Source organism: Ailuropoda melanoleuca, chromosome 15 (genome assembly GCF_002007445.2).
Source record: "Ailuropoda melanoleuca isolate Jingjing chromosome 15, ASM200744v2, whole genome shotgun sequence".
In the NCBI taxonomy this organism is placed as follows: domain Eukaryota; kingdom Metazoa; phylum Chordata; class Mammalia; order Carnivora; family Ursidae; genus Ailuropoda; species Ailuropoda melanoleuca.
In genome coordinates, this window is record NC_048232.1 from 83008538 (window position 1) to 83030356 (window position 21819).

General features: G+C 44.4%; 1 protein-coding gene and 1 long non-coding RNA gene across 8 annotated transcripts in view; one reads left to right on the top strand and one right to left on the bottom strand.

The window, feature by feature from the left end:
- Positions 1–13276, top strand: part of TNRC6B (trinucleotide repeat containing adaptor 6B) — a 73533-nt gene extending 60257 nt beyond the window's left edge. For all 7 annotated transcript variants that reach the window (XM_034644327.1, XM_034644325.1, XM_034644321.1 and 4 more), the window contains one exon: positions 563–13276. In XM_034644327.1, the coding sequence (XP_034500218.1) occupies positions 563–950 (388 nt within the window). In that variant the 3' untranslated portion in view covers positions 951–13276. The remainder of the gene's footprint in view (positions 1–562) is intronic.
- A 5322-nt stretch (positions 13277–18598) lies between these two features.
- Positions 18599–21812, bottom strand: LOC117796459. The gene is made up of 2 exons (XR_004620986.1): positions 21635–21812; positions 18599–19107 (listed from the first exon to the last, which is right to left on the bottom strand). It is a non-coding gene; the product is annotated as an uncharacterized LOC117796459 (long non-coding RNA).
- Positions 21813–21819: the final 7 nt, after the last annotated feature.

Consider the following 21819-nt stretch of genomic DNA (forward strand, 5'->3'; position numbering starts at 1 on the left):
AAAATCAGTGGGACTGGATCACACGTTGACCGTCCCCCTTCCCAGCTGCTGTCACACTGGGAGCCAGCAGATGACATGGCAGAAAGCTACAAACAGAGCGAGCAAGCAGTGGTGAGGCTCAGGCAGTGAGCCCGGCCCTAACACAGAGCAGCGACACCTCCAGATGTCTAAAGCTGGGTCACCTTGATGCTTGCGGTGTGACCTTTTACCTCCCATGGGGGAAAAGAGAGGTGACGTTTTTCTCAACGTACAAATTCCATATACCAAAAGGTTATTGATACATGGTACCTTCTAGTAGTCTTTGGATGTCTTGAGATTTAGTGATACCTTATTGCTTTAAAACGGTGCATCTCCATCACCTGGTCTGGTTAAAATGCGGGTTTTGATCCTGTAGGTCTGGGGTGGGGCCTATGGTTCTGCATTATAAAAAGCTTCCAGGGGATGTGGAAGCTGCTAGTCAAAGGAGCACGCTTAGACTATCGAGGACTCAAAACCCTCAGTCCCTGTGGGTGCTTAAGGATTTCCCTCAAATCCATAGCTCTTTCCCTCCCCTTTTTTCTAGGTGTGTGTTGGGAAACACTACCATCCTGGCTGAGTTTGCCACCGATGATGAAGTTAGCCGCTTTCTGGCACAAGCTCAGCCCCCTACACCTGCAGCAACCCCAAGTGCACCCACGGCAGGTTGGCAGTCGCTGGAGACCGGCCAGACCCAGTCAGATCCCGTTGGACCTGCTCTGAATCTTTTCGGTGGGTCCACAGGGCTCGGGCAATGGAGCAGCAGTGCTGGTGGCAGCAGCGGGGCCGATCTTGCTGGCGCTTCGTTGTGGGGGCCCCCAAACTATTCTTCTAGCTTGTGGGGAGTCCCAGCTGTGGAAGATCCCCATAGGATGGGCAGCCCTGCTCCCTTACTACCTGGTGACCTTCTGGGAGGAGGGTCGGATTCAATCTGAACTTAGAACTTTCAACTCTGACCTCGTGACCTTTTTTGGAACAGCAGCAGCACTAACTTGACCTTTTCGTTTTTTTTTTCAACTTGCAATAAATACATTTTTAAAAGGAAAAAAGAAAACGGAGAGAGAAAAAAAAGGTGGGTCATTGACAGACTGTCTGAGCACATAGTTGCCTCCCTTATAACTTCAGTTTTTTCGTTTGGAATATGAATCCAAAAAGAGAACATATCACTCTTGAAATACTTGAATCATGAACGCCAACCTAGAAAGACAATGTGAAGCAAGTACACATACCATTTAAATTTAAACACAAAAAAATTAAAAAAATTAGTTTCTAGTTTTTCACTTTTTTCATGTTATATGGAAGTTGTTGCTAAGAAACATATATACTGAAAAAAAAATAGCTTTTTAACTTTGTTTGCACTGGGTGTGTTTCCGTCCTTAGGTCTACCACGTTTGGGAGGGAGGGAATTCAAAAGAATTGTTGGGGTGGGGGGGGGAAGACTTGACGGAGCCTCACTTTAAAAACAAAAACACAAAAAACCTAAAAAAAAAAAAAAAAAGGAAAAAATTTGTGATTGGCTGGTTGATAAATACCAGTGTGTTCTGGCACATGTAACTGCCCAGGCATGCTCGTTCTGGTATGTGTGTGCACGTGTGTTCATGTGCATTCGCGTGCATCCTTCTCTCTGTCTCTGTGTGTGTGCGCCTGTGTCCTCCTCCTCCTCCCCCACTCGATCTCTCAGAAAGCTGCGTTGCTAACAGTCTGCAGGCTGGCTGGCCGGCCATCTGCTTTTTATTTTGTTTTATTTTTTTTAAACGATGAGAACACACAAGCACGGGGAGCCACTGCTTACTAAAGCAACTCCGTTGGGCTGCATTAAGATGAACAGAGTGCTTTTTAATGATTTAAGCAGGGAGCTCCTTTCCATTTGCAAAGTAGCCTGAGTGAGTTTTCTCTTGCTTTTCTTTTGACCTAGCAGTAGAGCAGAGCACTGCCAAGTCCAAAAAAGTAGGAGAGCAGGAGGTACCTCTTGGAGCAACTGTGTGTTTATTCATTTCTGTTTTTTTTAAAGTAAGTGGCCACCAGGCACATCTGACTATCTGTTAAGTTTTATGCAGGCCTTTTCTTTCGTCAGTCTGAATGGGAACAGACGATATACGAGAGTTTTTACTTACGCCATGTCTCAAAAGCAGAAAAACCATGTTCCCCCTTTCTTGTGTCATCAGGTATGAGGAATTCATCAGAAAGTCAGGTAATGCCGAATTAAAGACTTCCATTGGTTCTCTTTTTCGTTTTACGAAAACGGAAACAAACAGGTTGTGAGCAGCCTCCTGAGAGCACCTGCAGCTTCTCCCTCTCTGCTCCTCTCTCGCTGAGCGTTACCTGTGCCAGGCCATGGCGTGTTACAGCACCAGGCCATCACTGACAGAAACGTTTACTTAACGAATGTTCTTAAACCAGTGTGTACTTCAAGCGTTTCCTTTTGTTTCTCTGTGTTGTGTATTTCCTGTGTATGTGGTTTTGCTTAGGCAGGTATAACTTAGCAAAGACTTTTAAGTATTGCACCTTTTTTTGGTTTTGACCTCTTTATTTTTTTTTCCTTGTAATGTTGCTTTTTTTATTTCGGTATTTAAAGACTTTTTTTTTTTTTTTTTTTAAGCATCAGTGTAGTAGTACTCTGGGCCGACTAGGGGGCAACTTTTAATCCACAGTTATCACCAACATGTATGTACTTATGTTGGAATCAACATGTATCAAACTGCTTTTTGTGAAGAGTTCTAGCAGATCCGAAGGGGTACCCCTTTATACAAAGCAGATGGCTGGCCGGGGCGGGGGGGGGGGGAGGGGAACGTATGCCGGTAACGTGCTAGCACTTGTGTGGACATCCCAGTCTGCATTATACTGTTTAACATAAAGTGCCGACATTCTGTACCAGCAAATACCTGCCCATTCCAACCCTTGGTGGGAGCAGACCTCTACTGTCCTCCGTAACTTGCTGCTAGTGAGGACAAGGGAGTTTTTCTTTCTTTAGCGTCTTCAGTGAAGGATACAACAATGCCTAATGTATTTGACTTTTAGCTTGTGTCTGTGTGTGGGTGGGTGGGTGTGTATAGGAAAAGGCAAAAACGAATTATTTGCATTTAAGTGGTTTTATGAGACAAAGAATGGGAATTCTGTAGTCCTCTGGCTTACCCTGTTGATTATAAACCTAGCCTCAAAAGAGATTGACATGCATAATTCAAGTGAGCGTTCGCTCATATGAGTCTTTATGTACCCTTTGTGGGTAGGTGATCAAACTTGAGTCTCCAGCGTTGGTTCGGTCCCATTGGATGCCTTGTAGAGAACTAACTGTGCCCTCTTCCTGCCCTCCGGTTTTCATCACCACCACCATGCCCCTTCCACCTCTGCCCATGTACAAAATGTCTCCTCCCAGCCCCCTCCGCCTGCTCTCTGTGTGTGGAGCAAACCCCTGTGGTGTGTGGTGACGTCCAGGTGGAGAGCAGCTGTGTTCAACCATCTACAGAAGGCGCGATCTTGGTGGCTCTGGGCCAGGAGCATGTCCCGAGGCTCCCACGAGCCCGTGGCGACCCTGTCCACTGCCATGGTTCCCTGCCATGTCCTGCCCCCCCCCCTCCTGCTGGTTCCTTGGCCTGCACTATGGGTTAGTTGAGTTCCTTACGATACTACGGTGAAAGCCGGGTGCTAGAGCCCCTCTTGTTTACAAGACATAATGAGGGATTTAAAATATGTAAAAATAAACATGAGAAGCTCAAATGTTCTTCCATCTTAAGCTTAAAGGGAAAAAATTAAAAACTTAAAAAAAAGACCAAAAAGTGCGTATATATATACATATAAATATATATTTTAGATGAAGACTAACTCTGGGAGCATTTAACAGTGTTTTTTGTTTTTGTTTTTAACATTTATTTTCCTGCTTTAAAATTTGCAAGCATTCTCAGGAATTCTAGGGTAGGAAGCCAGTTTTTTGAAGATGGTTTATTTAACCGTATCTTATCCTAGATAGACGGCTGTTTCTTTCCTGTTAATAAACTTTTACAAGTTCCTGAAACTTCAAAAAGTTTAAACAATTTTTACTTAAAAAATGTAAAAAGAAAAGTCTCCAAACATTATTGTCGTACTGGGGATCACACATTTTAAAACACATAGAAAGAAATATTTTTAAAAAATTATCAATTTAGCAGCAACAGGTCAATTCGTTATCTTAAAAAATACGGGAGAAGGATTAGCTTAGATTCTAAGAGCTTTATCACAGATTTATTTGAAATTGTGTGTCATTTAGTGGGAGTGTTTGTTTGTATAAATGGGAATGCCATCAGTTTGTTCCTTTCCATTTAAGAGTGAACTGACATCTCCCCTAATGATTTTTTTTTAAGAGAACCCTTCTCCCTGTCCCTCAAACCCCAGCAACAAAAGAAAGAAAGGTAGAACAACTTAGAAAAAAAGAAGTAAACTCTTAATCTGTAAAATAGTACGGTTGGATTGCTGAGAATATGTAAAGAGCTAGGAAATATAGGTTAATAATTTTTGGAACAAATTTTAAGTATAGGCATTACTAGAGGAAGATATCTATGGACTGTTCTATTAATGAAGAATGTGTCTGTCTTACCTCCCTGCTTGTTATGGGAGGAGGAGAAAATAAGAAGAATCTAATAAGGAACAAGTGATTTTACTTTTTAAGCTCCCAGCTACTGTTGTGCTCATTTTAATTGCTGTTTTGAAGATCTGCTGCTTAATTATCCCCATCCCTCAGCTGGAGATGTGGAGTATTTCCTTTCAGTTTTTCGTGATGTCGAATTCTCCTTTTGTATTCCCTCCTGGGGCCAGGGGTCAGAATTCCCAAGCATGACCACAGCTTCTTTTAAACATCTACGCTTCCCAGTGGGAAAGAAACTCCAGCTCTACAGGTACCCGGGAGTGGGTGGGGTTGCTGCCTGCAATTTCTCTAAAACCGCTTTAGTGCCTTCGTACATACACCCAGACATCCTAAGCAGGGGGAGCTCGTGTGTATGTGCATGTGGTCCAGTCACTCCACAGACATTAAGTACACCTGGCCATTAAGGAAATTGGAGTGGTTCTGGACAGGCCCCAAAGGCAGTGGGCTAAATTTAAAATAAATAAACAGAAATCAAGGAAGTTAAATGTGCTTTCATGGCTCGAAAATGTGGAATGCCAAGATCCTTCCTTGTGTTATTGCCCTCGTTACTGTGCACTGACTTCTCCAGGTGTGTCATTGTGACAACTACATACAGTGATTTGGAAAGTCTGTTTGTGTTGGGCCAGTAGAAAGGGGTTCCTGTTTTTCTGCTCTTGTCCTTCTTTGTCTCCTCTTCCCCCCCTCAACCTCCCCCCCCGTTTTTTTTTTTTTTTTCGTCAACTTGCTGGAAGCTTTGCTTTATTGGTTGGCAGTGACCTAAGAACAGGATATAGTGAGGATATAATGGAAGAGAAAAACTCTTTTCCTTTCCATGGTATTCTTTGGCAAGAGCCATGTCTGCTGAGAGGATAGGTGGCTTCCATAACACTTAGAAAATTCGGTGGGAGCGGCTTCTCTTCCACCACATTCTGGTGTTTGTACAGAGGTTTGCTGGTCACCTCTCATTATGTAGATTCATTTTGTAAACATTTTGATCATGTAAATTTGAGCTTTCCAATTTTTACTAGTTTCCTTTATTTTTTTAAACACTCGATTACTAGTGGCTGGAGGTGCCCATCTTTCAAACATCACAAACTTGGTTTCGGTCTACCACATGAGTAGCCAAAAGGAAAAAGCACTCGTGGGGAAGAGACGTCTTCCATCAGACTGGAGACCTCTACTGGCAATTGAAATCCAGTGCCATGACCTAATTTTAGGTGTTTAAAAAAAAAAAAAAAAAAAGCAAAAAAACACAAAAAACAAAAACAAAAAAAAAAACAAAGTTCAGATCTCCGAGACACTGTGAAGAAATTGATGGCCCATATGGCATCTCTGATCCCTCGGTACCTAGCCTTGATCTCTTCCATTTACAACATGCACAGAAGTTAACTTGGTAGTGCTGCATGTTAAGGTTCCAAACCAAATTCTTTCACCAGTGTCCCCCAGTAAATCAACATTATCCATTGATTGCCATTCGATCAGTTTTATTTATAGCAGCTTAATTTTCTAGTCATATGGCTCCTGTTCTAAGAACTTTCCCACCTCTTCTGATATGAATGTAGCATAAATTAGCAGTTGGTTCTTCCAAGTTCCTGTGGGTTGAATGCGATATCTGACATATGCAAAGAAAAAAGAGGAAAAGAAATTCCTACCCAAGAATTTGGAAGAGCTTTTATTAATATATCTAGCAGAAACATTTCACGGGCTATTGACTTGTTGCAAATATTCACTTGAATTTTTGCCATGGGGGGGCAGTTTTTGTAGGGTTAACAGCCAGATTCCATATCGACCTCAGATGCTGTGTACTTTTTAATTTTATTTTTTTATATTTTGCCATCTTGACTCTTCTCTTAAACAAAATGAAGATGTCTCTGTGCTGAGCAAAATGCTTAAGCCAAGCCTGTTTTCCTCTGCAGTGTAAACAAGATGTTTTCAGCAGACTTGGCTGTAATAGCCATCTCTAAGATTAGGGAACAATTGAGTCTTTATGTAGAAAAGGTCCCCTTCTACCCCATCCTCAGAGTTCAAATTCAACATATAACACTTAGTAGGTTATTGTTTGGATTTGGGGTTTTTTCTTTTGTTTTAGCTATCTGTAAGGTCTTTTACTAGGAGTAGAGATGCATTTTTAGCTGGTTAAAAAAAAAAATCAGACTTTTTGTTCTCCAGTGTTTTTGCCAAGTTTTATCACACTTCATGCCTATGCGTTAACTATGCTTCTTAGTGTTACTACAAAAAGAAATCTTATTCTTGAATTGTTTTCCTTCCTGTGAGTGTCCAGCTGAGGCTGCATGTGATGGTGCAGATGAAAATATTCCAGCCCATGTGTCTGCAGTGAATTATCAATCTGTAGACCTCAGAACCCATTCAGAAAATAGGATGCCCTTACCCTCCGCTGCACGCTGCACCACACCCTCTTAGCTTTCTTACCTACAAGTACAAGGTGTCCACATGGTCCAGACACAGGCATTTATACATAATGTTGTCAAGAACATCATCAATCTATTTAAAAAAAAAAACCCACATAGAAAGTTCTCTGTATTTCCAGAGTTAGCACGTACCTTGTAGTAAGCTCTGTAGGTTTACGGCCAGTGCCTGAAGTGTGTGTATTTTCAGAGATGGCCCCATTTACTAACGATAGTGTTGTTTTCTTGACCTTGCATTTGACAGAGGAGGTACTGGCATCACATTCTTTAGATTTAAAATAATTATCAACTTCAAGAACCTATGAATGTAGTAATAACTTAATAAAAATAGAACAGTGACCTTCCCTGCCCTGCTCACAACGCCTCCCCATGCTGCCTGCTCCACCAAAAGAAAAGAGTCCGTGAACGTTTACAGGATGGCGGAGGGAACACCGGTCAGGAAACAGAACTACTGCCCACTGGATGGGCGCTCCTGCTATCCTTCGGTGTGTGGTCACTTGAACTAGATCTGAAGGAAATACCAAGTATTCTAACATGTGAGTGGTTTTTAAACTGTCAATCTCTTGTAGTATCCTCCTACCACCACCACTTAAAAAAAAAAACAAAAAACAAAAATGACAGAAGCTGCCAGTGTTTGCCACACAGAATTTAAATAGTTCTTGTCAGTCACACACCTGAATTTGTTTTTAATGAGAAACTGCACACCAGGAATATTGGTACCACCCTGACCAAGGGGTCTCTGCCAGACTCCCATCGCGGGGTCTTCATCGTGACAAACGCCTGTTTGGTCCATGAGAGAGGAAAGTCAGATGAAGGCAGGAAGTGTTCTGTTTTAAATAAAAAAGAATTAGGGTTTCCCTAAAGCACTTTGTGCCTCGGTTCAGTTTTCACACTATCAGTCCTCACTTCCCAGTCCGCTGGCCCATCTCGAGCCAAGGTGAATATGTTGAGACTGTCTTTACAAAAAGAGAAATTCCTCTTTACTGCTAATGGGAACAGCAAAAGAAAAATTGTGATGGTAGTTTACAATATTGTTGTAGCAGAGATGTGAAACGAAGTGCTTTTCTTTCCCTTCTCCCCTGCTTTCTGGGACCTCCCACCGAATCTGGCACGCCTTCTCCCTGGGCTCCTGACAGGCGTGCACTGTTCTCCGAGGGCTGGGTTGTAGGAGGTCACTGGAGGTGAGCTGGAGCAGCCTTACTGCAGGACTAGCCTTACAGTGGAGCTTTATGGAAAGCAAGAGTCTATCCTAAATGTGTTGGTCCAAAATGAACGGCGCGGGGGCGGGGGTCTTTTTACAAAACAAAGCAAAAACCTTTGGAATCCTTGAAGCAGTTACGTACCTTTTAAAGGTAGTATAGTTTTTCACCAAGTGATTCATTCAGTATGACACTTCTTGCCAGAAATTTCAGGATAGGTTGGAATAAATGTGTTTAAACCCCCCCACCCCCCCTTTTAATTTTGTCCAAGGAATGAATTACTGAAGTGTAGTATTTCTGAATGTGCCTTTGTGAGTACAGAGACCGTCTGTTTAGGAAGTAGCTATCCGTGGGGATAAGACAGAAGGGCGGTCAGCGTAGTCTTTAGGGAAGTCAGCGATTCTCCTGGCGGTCCCCAGGGGCAGCTCTGGAGGTTTCATTAGCATCAATATTGCACAGCGTAGAGTCCTGTGGAAGAGATTCTGGGGCTCGGGAGGGAGAATGAGGTGATGGCGCACAACAGCAGAGACCCAGGTTCGTCCAAGAGCGCAGGTTGAATTTATCTATCTGCAGTACCTAGTTTCCTTCATGTGTGTGTGTGCGCGCGCGCGTGCATGGCTGTGGCTGTTTTAGTTTTTGTTTTTCTGTGAGCACTGGAGAACTGAAATATGGTGATGTTTGTGACACATTCATGCATGTCAAGAAGGCGTTTTCTAGCTTCTGCTGTGTGCGGGGCAGGCGGCGCATTTCCACCATCTGAGTCTGTGTCCTGAGAAGGCAGTTACTTTCCTCACATCATGTTGCTGTTTATGCAAACAGGGTATTAAACGCAAGGAAAAAGCTTTTGAAAGATTAAGATGGAAGTGTTTGAGAAAGAAAAGAGAAAAATCTGAAATCGTATTTTATTTCTTCAGAGCTATTATAGTTAAGCATAGAAATCTGCAGTGTCTCTTCATTTGTTTTTGTGCTTGTTTTAAACGATTCCACCTCTTCTCCCCTTGCCCTATCTTCTAAAGAAACCGCAAGTGAATGCTAAGGGCCATTTCCATAATTCCTCAGAACTCCCCAAAGAGGAAAACAATCCCTCCCGCAAGATTCCTTCAGCTTCATTCAGGAGACAAAGGGAGGAGAGACGGCGGCTTTCTGTGCTTCTCTCTCATTCCTCTCTAATGGCCTTGAAATGTATTATTATGCAAATGTGAATTTTGATACTGAATTTAAGAAGAGGTTGTTGGATTTTTTTCTTTTTTCAAAAAAAAAAAAGGTCCCATATGTGGTCATCATTGCTTCTTTATTTTGTAACGTGAATTGTAACTATGCATTTTGCAAAAAGGGGGGGGGAGGGCAGAAAGGGGAAGGAAGTAGCTTTGCATCCTTGTTCTACGGTTTCTGTGTCCATGGTATCCCCACGTCCTGGCGGGGAAGGGGAGTGAGAGCGAGAAGCAGTCAAGTCGGCCCCGTGAGGTAGAAAGAGACCTGGAGTCCTCCCCGCAGTCCCGGGGGGCCTGCAGTTCCTGTCAGCTGGTGTGGTACAGGATTCTCGGCCCTAGCCGCGCAGTGTTAGCCCAGGGCGACAGGGGGCCCCAAAGGCCTAGTGTTCTCTGGGAAAAAGTACTCACCCTTTCCTGAATTCAGAACCCTTTCAAGCTCAGGAAACCATGCCTCATTCGTGCTGACCTTAAAGTTACTCTTTCTGTCGATTTCCAGAACTACTCCTCCTCCTCCTCGTTCAGTTAATTTTTCTTTTTTCTTCCTTAATCCTTTTTAAGTGAACTTATTTATAAGGAAACTGTCTTGTTCTGCGGGGAAGAGGACTGTTGCTTGGCAGGCAAAAAGAATTCTCTTCCTCATCCACTACCCCTCAGCCAAATGTAATCTCTGCTTCCTTGCATTTATTCCGCTAGAGAGCTAGTGAGCAGTGAGGTGCTGGACACAGGAACGCCTACAGCCTCCTCCTTGTCCGAATGGAATTCCTTTGTTGATTTTGCCTGTGGTGAATCCTGCACCTGCGTTGCTCTGGTCTAGGCATTACTTGCAACCTCCAGTATCATAAGACAGAGATTGTTCTGCCCATATTCAGTGTTTCCATGCAAGCAGTTTTTGTTGTTGATGTTCACAGTACTGTAATGAGTTAACAGACTTGATCACAGTCTCCTCGTGCCCGTGCAGGGCTGTACAGGCACGATCTTATCAGGGTTCCAATCTGTTAGATTGCCTTTAGACAAAAAACAAAACAAACAAAAAAATAAAATCCTGACGTTTCAACTGTCTAACACAAAACGATACCTCGAGGTACATTTCCCCTGCAGTGTAGACCCTTGACTCCCCTCTCCTTTTCTGACATCAGTGGGTTATCCTTTTAAAAATATGAATGTGTAAATAGTGGGATAACTTTTACAATATTTTTCTTTGCTGTGAAAGTAGCCCTAAAATATGATATTTTTCCATTTTTTTTTTTTAAAGCCATCTGAAGTTTCAGATCTTTCATGCTTAAGAAGAGAAAGCAGAACAGGTCAGGGGAGCGGGTGTGCCTTTGTGGGGTGGTGGTCGTCTCTCCATTGCCTCCCACACACAGTGACTGCCGGCCCATGTCTAAACCCTGTTTCAAAGAGATGCCATCTGTTCTGGATCTAGTTCCAGGGTGGGGAATGTCTGACTTTCTCTCTTCCAGAAGATCCATCCCCTCCAGGCACTCCAGGATGTTTTTTAACCTGAGACCTTGAGCTCTCAACCTTCTTGCTTCACACACAGGCTCACTTTTTGAGTAACTGAGTAGCATTCTGTAGTTCATAAAGGGACTTAGTCTCTGGCATTTCAATATGACGCTGTAGAATTCATAGACTTGTCACTTTGCAATGCTCCAGAAAGGCATTGATTTCTTGCTTAGAAGGAAATTCATCTGAGATGTGCAAACAGCCTTCCTGAAAGGTGTGGGCACCTCAGGAATTCCTCTGAATGCCTCTCTACGTGAGGCTTGAAGCTGACATTAGGTAGAGGGAAATAACTTTTAACAAATGCTGCTTGTAGGGAATCCGCCAGCTACTGCTTTTCTAGATTTGGCCACCCACAAGGCAGGGTCAGAATGACCGTTTTGAATAGCTTCTTCACAAACACCTTCCCCCAGCACCCCATCTTAAAGATAAACCCTGTATCTGTCTAGAGGCCCTTTTTAGTTTGAGCTCAACGATCTCGTATAGTGACGACTTCCTTTGAGCGGAAGAAGCTTGATAATAATGCACACCTATTCACCACCCACTTTCTGATTTGGGGCACTGTCCACCTTTGGATTTTATCTCTGTTGTTTGTTTGGAGGCCGCTTTTCTGTTGGTCTCCTTCCTCTGGTCCCTCATAAGTTCTTACTGCCCTTATATCCATCCAATGATGTTCCCAAAGGGCTTTGCTGATCTCTGCACTTCTTCCCTGGGACCCTCCCCCACCACCACCCTTTGCACACACCAGTGACCAAAGTGTGTCCAGTATCTCACAGAAGTCATCAAAAATGGTGCCTGCACCACGAATGTGCTCACAGAGACACGTGCACAAGATTCTGCACCCTTGGCCTTAACCTCTGTATGACTTAAGGTGCAGGAACATTTTTAACAGGTTATTTAAAAAAAAAATCCTTCTGGGAGGGAAAAAAAAAAAGCAGACAAAACAGCTCAATTGTGCCCACTCCTAACTCTACTATTTGCCTACAACTTAATTCTGTGCCCACCCCAACCATCCCTGTTTTGAGTAACCAAAAAGAGACAACAAAAGCAACCTGAGGAGAGGTTTCTGGACTATTTTATCTTTTCTCCATTTAGCTGGAGATATAAATGCTGCTTTGGGTTCCATAATCCTAGGGGCTATGTTTACATAGTAAAATATATCCTACCAAATCAGGAAACAAGCATGGGAATCTCTGCAGTGAGAGAGAGCTAATTAGGTCGCCGATGGTGAACAAGAGAAGTGAGGGGATCCGGGGGTGGGGGACATGGGAGGGAAGATGGAGAAGTGCTCCCCTCCTCCCTTCTCCTCCCTTCACTTCTCTCCTTGCCCCTTTTCAACAGAAGGCACAGAGAAGGGCATCAGAAAGAGGCTGGAGTTTTAAAAGGCAGCTTTCCAACTTTGCACACAAACAGGTTAACAGGAAGGTACAGCAAAAATCCTCTCATGAAACACTCAGCAGAAACAAAACCTATCAACCTGACTACACAGCTGCACATAGCGATGCTCTCTGCAAGTTACCTAGAAGTGTTTTGTTTTTCTTATACTTGAAATAGCTTTTACAATGTTACTTTGGCGGCTTTCTTTTCTCTCTTCTGGCGGGCAACAGAGGAAGCGGATGATGAGATTCAAGGAAGTGTGAGGGGAGAAAAGGGAGGATATGGCATTGTCTTTTTTTGTGTGTGTTTCCTTAAACATATAGAGGTTTAATCAAACTCCCATGTGTTGAAATTGCTCCTCATATTACTGGTTTTACATGGACACAGAAACTAGGCACTTTAGAGGTGCACTTGCATGGCAGGCTGGGCCCCCCTTTTCTCTATTTTATTTTACTTTTTTAGTATAGTGGTACTTAAAATCACTGGTTCACTTAAAGAAAAAACAAACAATAAAATGTTAAACTCTACTAATGTACAAATAAGCTGAAAAGTTGCATTTTATGTGTATTTTTCGCCATAGCAGGTACTGTATTTCTCATGCTGGATTTAAAAAAAAAAAAAAACTCAAAAACCAACAAAAAAAAAAAAACTAAAGGGTGGTGTTTATTGGATTGTGACAGGTTGCATACTGAGGAACTAAGTCGCCGTCATTTCATTAAAACTGAGAGATGATGTAATGCATATATAAGAGTTTTCTGAAGGGTTTTTTTGGGCTTTTAAACAGCTTATTTTTGTTTTGTTTAGTTTTTTATTTTATTTTATTTTGGAAAGATATGATTGTATTATGTGCAACTCAGTTGCTTACATTATAACTACAAAATATTTTTGGGTTCCTGGAAAAAAAAAACAAAAAAGAAAAAAGACTAATAAATGTGTTTGGCTGCTAAGCATTGATTGTGGTTTCCTGTTTTATTCTGCCGATTTAATTTGCTTGTTCGTTGAAGGTTTATATTTTGTTTCTTCTCCCTCCCTGCTCCACACACGGAAGCACCCCGAATTCGGCATCTGAACTGGGCCTCCGTTTTGTCTGTCTCGCCCCGTGTGGTTTTGTCTGTTCGGGTGGTCAGCTGGGCCAGTTGGTGGCGGGCCCGTGCTCCTCGCTGCCTGCCCCCAGTGCGGGGTCCACAGTCTCGAAAAGAAGCTGATGGTCTCCTTCTGCCTCTTGTGGTCTTGTTTAATCCCTACCTGCCTTTGGAGTGAGAACCACGAGAGCGGAGAGAAGTGCCTGGTGGAGGCTGTGCCTCACCCAGGCCGAGAACCCGCCAGCCCGCTGTTCCCGAAACCCCGGCGCGCTGTGCCCCACCCTGCTCTGAGCGCTGCCCCCATCCCAGCAGCCTCTTATATGTGCTTAGCTGCTAAAACAGAGACTTGTTAGACACCTGGCCACGAAGCGCCTCTAGAATGGCAGAGGGGAGCAGCGGAAGGAAACGAACATTTTCTAATTCCCAGGTACTGTTGTCTGACTTAATTCTCAGAATGCTGTGCCAGACAGATGGCAGCGAACCCATTTCATGAGGAAACCGGCCCAGAAGAATTTAATTAGCTAATAATAGGGAACACTGATTGATTGCTTACCATAGACTGGGCGCTGCTCTAAGCGAGCCACATATATTCACTGATCATTTGATTGAAACTCGGCTCAATCACTGGTGAAACCGTAATAGGAATCCAGATAGGATCCAAAAGTTACCGGTGCCAAAATGCCCTCTGCTGTAAAGCACCTGAGTTTCTGAGAAAACATTCTGATGCTAGTCTGTTGTAGAAAGTGATAAGCCATACACCCTCCAATTCTTGGGTCATAAAATGCGTCCATGCTGCGAAATGTGAGAAGAGGTGAATGAGATGCTTGAGAACACCTTGAGGGCCCGCTTGTTCAAGTAAGTGCTATTTCTGAGGAATAGAGATCGTTGCAGAAACTCTGAAGACCCGTATCACCAAAGACTTTATTTTAAATTTGGGGTATTTTAGAAATGCATCGATGGCAGGTGGGGGGGCGTGTAGAATGAAAGGTAGTGGTTAAGACTTTAGCATCTGACTCAGCCTTCCTCACACCTACGGGCCCTGCCATCACCTTAGGTGACTCCCAAGTGTCCACATGGAAAATCCCCCCCTAACAGCCAGGCTTCTTTGTTCCTTCCTCCAGGCCACCCCAGCCACACACTCCCATAGTCACCCCAAATCGCTCCCCTCCAGAATCACTAATTGTAGCATCCTTGACCGTACCCTCGTGTCCTCCCAACTGGTCCCCACTCCTCTGTGTTTTAAAACTCATTAGCCACTCCAGGACATTGACCTATTTACTTTCTTCCAACCCATCAACCCTCCCTTCCTTCCTTCCTTCCTAATGCAAGTTAGGTTTTATAGCCCATAATTTCAATAACATGGTTGCTAACACCTCTAAATTCCCTTGCCACCCCTGTTTTGACAACCACGTGACAAAATCCCTACTTTGGAAACCCTACTCTCTATTTTCTGCCAGTATCCAAGAGCACCATTGCTCAGAAAAAAAGTCACAATAGGGCAAATGAGGACTCCTGTCCCATCTGTAACCAGCCAGCAATGAGACCTTGACACCACTCAGTGAGCATCCTAATGCACGGAGAAGGAAAATGAAAGGTGTCAGAAAAATCCGCTCAATTACTACTTCCAAAGTATAATCAGAGAGAGGTGCTTCCCCCTTCAAGTGCTGCTTCCTCCAGGGTGTGGGACCCTTTCCCTTCCAGCCCCCTTGGGTACGTTTAATTTTCCATCATCCATTCTCTCTTCACGTGTTCGGCTCGGAGCCCTGGCCAGTCGGTGTGCTCAGTCCGTGCCATTGTAGACACGCTCCTGTGGGCCCCTGTTCCGACCCCTGCCCCACTGGCTGCTGTCCCATGTTTCTTCTCAAGAAGCTCTCTCTCCTCCCCCTCCTGGGTCTCTGCCTCTGTTGTTCCCTAAGGTCACTAACAACCTCCCTAGTCCAGTGGACATGGCCATGTACCTCTTGATACCACAGCCCTTGGATTTCTTTCTGTGCTTTAACATGTTCCTTTACCTCCTCCATCTCTCTCAGCCTCTGTTGCCTTGGCCAGGAAATGTTGGATTTCATCAGTGCTCAGCCCCAGGCTCCGCCTTGTTCTCTGTGCCAAAATCCTAGGTGGTGTCCTTCTCACTGGCCACCTTTCTTAGTCCCCTTCTTCCTCTGACTGAGCTCTAAGTTTTAAATTTTGGAGTGCCCCTGGGCTCAGGCCCAGTCCTGAACTTTGCTTTCTAGTCATGTTGCTCCTCCTAGATGAGATCGACCAGCCCTGTGCTTTAAAATACAACACGTGTCCCCATCTGGCCCAAATTAAATCTCTAACCCTGGCCTTTCTCATGTCCTGTCTATCCAGCTGACTTATTGCCTGTCTACTTCCAGGTCTAATGGACAAATCCCTCCACCTTCCTCATCAGATCTGCTTCCCTGGTCTTAACCATCTCAGTAAAGGGCACCACCGTTCACCTAATGGTTCAAAAGCACCGATTCTTCACACCACGGATTCCGCCGTCAGGAAGCCCTCCAGCTGTATGTGAAACATACTTCCCCACGTGGTCCACATCTTCCCACAGGCAACTCGGGTCCAGCCACCACGGCAGGAGCCCCTCCCCGTCTGCCATCTTCCCCTCACGCCCACCCCAGACTTTTCTGTTGGTTCATGTCACTACCCTCCAGGGCTTTCTCCTTAAAATTAAAATCCAAACTCTATACCATGGTCCACAAACCCCATACTCAGTCTCATTCCCTGTGATTCTCAATCTCAATCCTACACAACCCGTTACCGTTGCTTTCTCTCAGTCACACCAAACTCATGCCCACCTCAAGGCATCCTATTTACTTTTCCACTGCCTGGAATGCTCTTGTCCCTGCATCATTGTGTGGTCTCTGGTCAAATGTGAGGTCTTAACCTGCTTATTCTGTCAAAAATAGCTGTCACTGGGGGTGCCTGGCTGACTCAGTTGGAGGAGCATGTGACTCTTGATCTCAGGGTCGTGAGTTCGAGTCTCACATTGGGTGTAGAGATTACCCAAATAAATAAACTTAAAAAAAAAAATAGCTGTCACCACCCTCCCCCCATCCCCACTCTAAGTTACTCTATGCTCTTGTCCTGCTGTATTTTCTCCCAAGAACTTACCACTTTCTAAAATTATCTTGTTTATTCTTTATCATCTGTCTCCCTCACTGGAATGTAAGCACCACACAAAAGGCAGAATTCTTTTTTTTTTTTTTTTTTTCAAATTAAGTGGGCTCCATACCCAACCTGTGGCTTGACTCAACGACTCTTAAGATCCTGAGACGGAGTCCTATGCCAGCCAGGCACCCCAAGGCAGAATTCTTTACTGTCTTGTTCATCAGCTCCAGGGCCTAAAACTCCTATGGTTTTAATTACAATCTATGTGCTAATGACCGCTAAATTTATATTTCCAGTCGTTACCATTGGGCTCCAGACCTGGATGTATAACCATCTGCTTAACATTTCAAAATACCTAGATGTCTTAACATCACTGCAAGCTCAACACATCTGGAACAGAAGTCTGTCCTGCCTGCTAGCCCCTCCTCCCACCCCACAGTATATGGCATTATCATCCATTCAATGATAAAACCTAGAGACCTAGGAGTATCCTTGACTCCGCCCTGTCCCTTACTCCCCAGAACGAATCCATCACTAAGATGGATTGAGTGTACCTCTTAATCTCTTCCCTTTCTTCAGTTCCTCTGCACTTACTTCTCTCATTCAGGCGAGATCACCTATACCCCTAGGTCTTATCTAGTCCATGGCATTAGCCCAACTGGCTTCTCACATGTTATTCACCCCAGTTTCCCTGCCCCCGATCCATTCCATGCATAACAGATGGGATATTTTCAAAACACAAATCTGATGAAGTTACCCTCCATTGTTAAAGCCTTTTAATGATTTTGCGTTGCTTAGAATAAAATCCCCAAATACGTTTCTAACGGATCTACTGGTCTGGCTTCCATCTACTTCTTCAAATTTACCTCCCTCTCTTCTTGCCTTTGTCCCCTCCAGTACAGCCTCATCAGCTGACCACTGAATCCCACGGCCTAGTACAATGCCTGGCACACGGTATGCACCATTGCAGAATGAATGATCCTAATGGGTAACAGGACATTACATCAAGAATTTGTTTAAGAAAGAAGGCTAGAGGGACGCCTGGCTGGTTCAGTTGGTAGAACATGCAACTCCTGATCTCAGGGTTGGGAGTTCAAGCCCTATGTTGAGTGTGGAGCCTACTTAGAATAAAATTTTTTTTAAAAAAAGTAAGACTTCTGATCTAGAGATGTTGATTTAGGTAACCGTGACAACCAGCTGGAAGTGTCTAGGTGGCTTTTGAGGATCAAGAACCAAAGCTTTGGAGAACCCACAGACTCAGAAGGCAAGCCTGCAGATGTGCAAGCCCTCTCCAGTGGGAGGAAAAGTGGGTTAAATCTTGAGGAAACTCCCACTGCTTCCTTTTCCAGGAATGAGAAGGGAGGATGTTAGCAAAGAAAGAGCAGTCATAAAGGGAGGGGAATCAGTACAGTTTTGTTTTCAAAGCAAGGGGAAGGGCTTGTCAAAATTGCTAAGCACTTCAATCAACCAGGAGGGGTGACTTAGTATAGGAAACAAGAAACATTGTTGGACTCAAAAATGAAAATGACATAAAGATGTACATTAGGAAGCCGGCTTCCAGTTCTTTTCCTGCCTATTTCATTCCCTGCATGTCCCCCCAGAACACAGACTTTATTAGTGATTCATTTTTTTTTAAATACTGAAGTATAGTTGACACAATGTTACATATTAGTGGTTCTTCATGAAAATATAGGCAAATGAATATATTATGGGAAAGGGCCTTTTGTTTACTACAGGAAGTTATCGGGGATCAATGAGTGTGGTTTGGAGGAAACCAGAGGGCAGAGGTTATATCACAGTGCTAAGGAATGAGGCAGGGAGGGAAGCACATTTGTTCAATACAGGAGTCCCTAACAGTACGTGAGCTGGGGAGTCAGCTGCTATTCTTGCCTTTGCTTGTCACTGTACACCTGGGGCTCATCAGCCACATTCTGCAGGTGAGAAGACCCAGGTGCTGAAAGATTAAGTAATTGCAAATCACACGGTGCCAGGAATGGTTGGTGAAGATGCTGCCAGAAAGAGAGGTTTCCATGTTAAGGAGGTAAGAGAGCAAGTGGAAACGTTTCTGTAGAGGGAGAGACCTGTGCATTTTTTTTTTTTAATCACAAGAAGGGAGGCAGAACTACAGAGATTAAAGATTCAACATAAAGTAATTGAAAGAGCCTTTCCTGAATGAAGCTCCAGAAGACTGGAGGCAGAAACTCTTATGTTGAGGGGGAAAAGTGACAGCAGAGTGAAGCAGGGGCAGGAGAGAGGGCTGGAAGACTGAGCAGACAGTTGAGTTTGCAACAGTCACAGTGGAAAGTGAGAACAGTAAACTCATCACTGCACATCAAAGCAGTGACAGCGCTGACACACTCTGCGAAGAGTGGGAAGTTCACGGAAGTAAATTCATCTTCTAGAGTTGTCTGCCTTCACCCCCAACACCAAGCCTCTGCAGCTCAAGAAGGGATGTAGACTTGAGTGATGAGCCCAGGTAACTGATGGGCTTCTCTGATGGTCAAGGTATTCTGGAATTAGTGCCGCAGTCAATTTTGGCTGCTGATTCTGGAGTCCAGGTGGAGGCATGAAGGATCCCTGGAATGAGGACATTGAAGAAATGTGAAAGGTGGGGAAAGAGGAAGTGTAGTGTCAGGATCTAACTTGTATCTTGCCTACCGTGGGCCTTATTACTCTCTGCTAGACACCTTTGGGCAGCATTCATTCATCCAGCAGACATTTACTGAGCACCTATAACCTATACTATGCTAGATCCTGTGCTAGGTGCCTGGGACACAGTGACCGAGATGTCATGATCTCTGATCATGATGACATGATGAGATGACATGATCTCTGCCCCTACCGAGTCTGCCATCATTCGGAAAGGCAAAAACACTGAACTCTGAGGACACCTGGGTGGCTCAGTTGGTTAAGTGTCTGCCTTGCACTCAGGTCATGATCCCAGGGTCCTGGGATCAACTCCCACATCGGGCTTCTTGCTCAGCAGGAAGCCTGCTTCTCCCTCTGCCTACTGCTCCCCCTGCTTGTGCTCTCTCTCTCTCTCTCTGACAAATAAATAAAATCTTTTTTTTTTTAAAGATTTTATTTATTTATTCGACAGAGATAGAGACAGCCAGCGAGAGAGGGAACACAAGCAGGGGGGAGTGGGAGAGGAAGAAACAGGCTCATATCGGAGAAGCCTGACGTGGGGCTCGATCCCATAACGCCGGGATTACGCCCTGAGCCGAAGGCAGACGCTTAACCGCTGTGCCACCCAGGCGCCCCAAATAAATAAAATCTTCAACAACAACAACAACAACACTGAACTCTGGTGAGAGTTATGAGAGGCCTATAAGAAGCCAGGAAGTCGCTCGTCATCTAGGAGATCCCAAAGGTGTGGTCCATAGGGTTTTGAGTGAATCCATGAACAAATTAAAGCAGAAATGGAAAGGTGACAGAAAAAGAAACTGTTGTCAAAAGTAAGATCTTGAAGCTTTGAGATCTAATCAGCAACTTTTTTTTTTTTTCAAAGTAAGCTCTACACCTAAGGTGGGCCTTGAACTCATGACCCTGAGATCAAGAGTCGCATAATGACTGGGCCAGCCAGGAGCTTCTAATTGGCAACTTTTAATATCCCTGAAGTATCATGGTTACCGGCAAAGGGGAGTTCACTTCAAACAAGCTGGGACTTCAAAATGGAATTCCCCTGGGAGGTCTCCTCCTACCGAGGAACTCAGAAATAGGTTATTTCAAAGCAGCATAGTGCCTGCTACTGTACCATGAAAGAAGGGGTACATTTGGAGCTGCTACGAACAAGGTGTCTGGAGCCTATCTGCCTGCGTTTAACTCCTAGCCTTCCCTCCACCACATGAATACTCAAGACGCTCAACCTGCCCACGCCTTTGTTTTGCCACCTCCAAAATGGGGATCATAATAATGGATAACATTTACTGAGCACTTAGTGCATTGCACCAAGAGCTTTACTTGTATTCTTTTTTTTAAGATTTTTTTTCAAAGATTTTATTTATTTGTTTGTTTTAGAGAAAGAGAGCAGCAGAAGTGGGGGGAGGGGCAGAGGAAGAAGGGGGATGGGTAGAGAGAGAGAGAGAATCTCAAGCAGACTCCTTACTGAGCGCAGAGCCAGACACTGGGCTGGATCTCAGGGCCCTGAAATCATGACCTCAGCTGAAACCAAGAGTCCCACGCGCTTAACCAACTGATCCATCCAGGTGTCCCTAAGATTTTATCTTCAGATAAGCTCTATACCCAATGTGGGGCTTGAATTTAACACCCCGAGATCAAGAGTTGCATACTCAAACTGAGCCAGCCGGATTAAATGAGATCACGTGTAAAAAAAACGACTGCCTGATACCTAATAAGACCTCCATAAATATTAGAGGTTTTTATTATTATTGGCCAACCAGAGGAAAGAGTGGGATCATTAGGGAAAATTTTTTGCACTGAGCCTTAACTAGGAGGTAGTGAGAAAAGAGAGAGGTGTTCCAGATGGAGGGGAAATGCCTTTACCAAGTCGTGGGGTGACAGGGCATGGCATGTGCTGGAACTATACAGCATAGTGGCTAAGACTGCAGAATCTGAAGTCGGGTTGTTCCACTTACTAGCTGGGTGACCCTCAGCAAGTCACTCAACTTCTGGGAGTCTCAGTTCCAGCACTGGCTGAAATCCATTTTTACTGCAGTTTCGTGCTGGGGGCTGATTTGGAACTCAACAAATGCTGACTTCCCCTGGACATCATTTCTCCTCAGAACTGCACTGATGCCAGACAGATAGTGGCAGTGAAGCTGGGGTGGGCGGCAACTATAATTAATAATAGCAAACACAGAGGCATGTGGTGGCTCAGTCGGCTGAGCGTGGACTCTAGATTTCAGGTCAGGTCATGATGTCAGGGTCATCAGATGAGCCCCTCATCTGGCTCGCGCTCCGCGGGAAGTCTCCCTGAGATTCTCCTGCCTCCCGCCCCGCTGGAGCGCTCTCTTTCTAAAATAAATAAATAAAATCCTTAAAAAAATAATAGCAAAACACATAGAGGGTTTTCTAAGTGTCCCAGACATCGGTCTAATACTCTAACACCTCACGGCAATCTTAAAGGCAGGTCTTAATGTACCTTTTTGCATATGGGGACACTGAGGCACGGAGTGGCTAAGTAAATTATGAAACGCTAATCACGTTTCTTGTACACGAAGAGAAACTCGCCAATCCTCAGCAGCGGGCAGCCCAAGTCCGACAACTGAGAGCTCTCGCGTCTCCGGGCCCCGGGGCTGGACCAAGTGGAAGAAGTTTCGCCCCGAA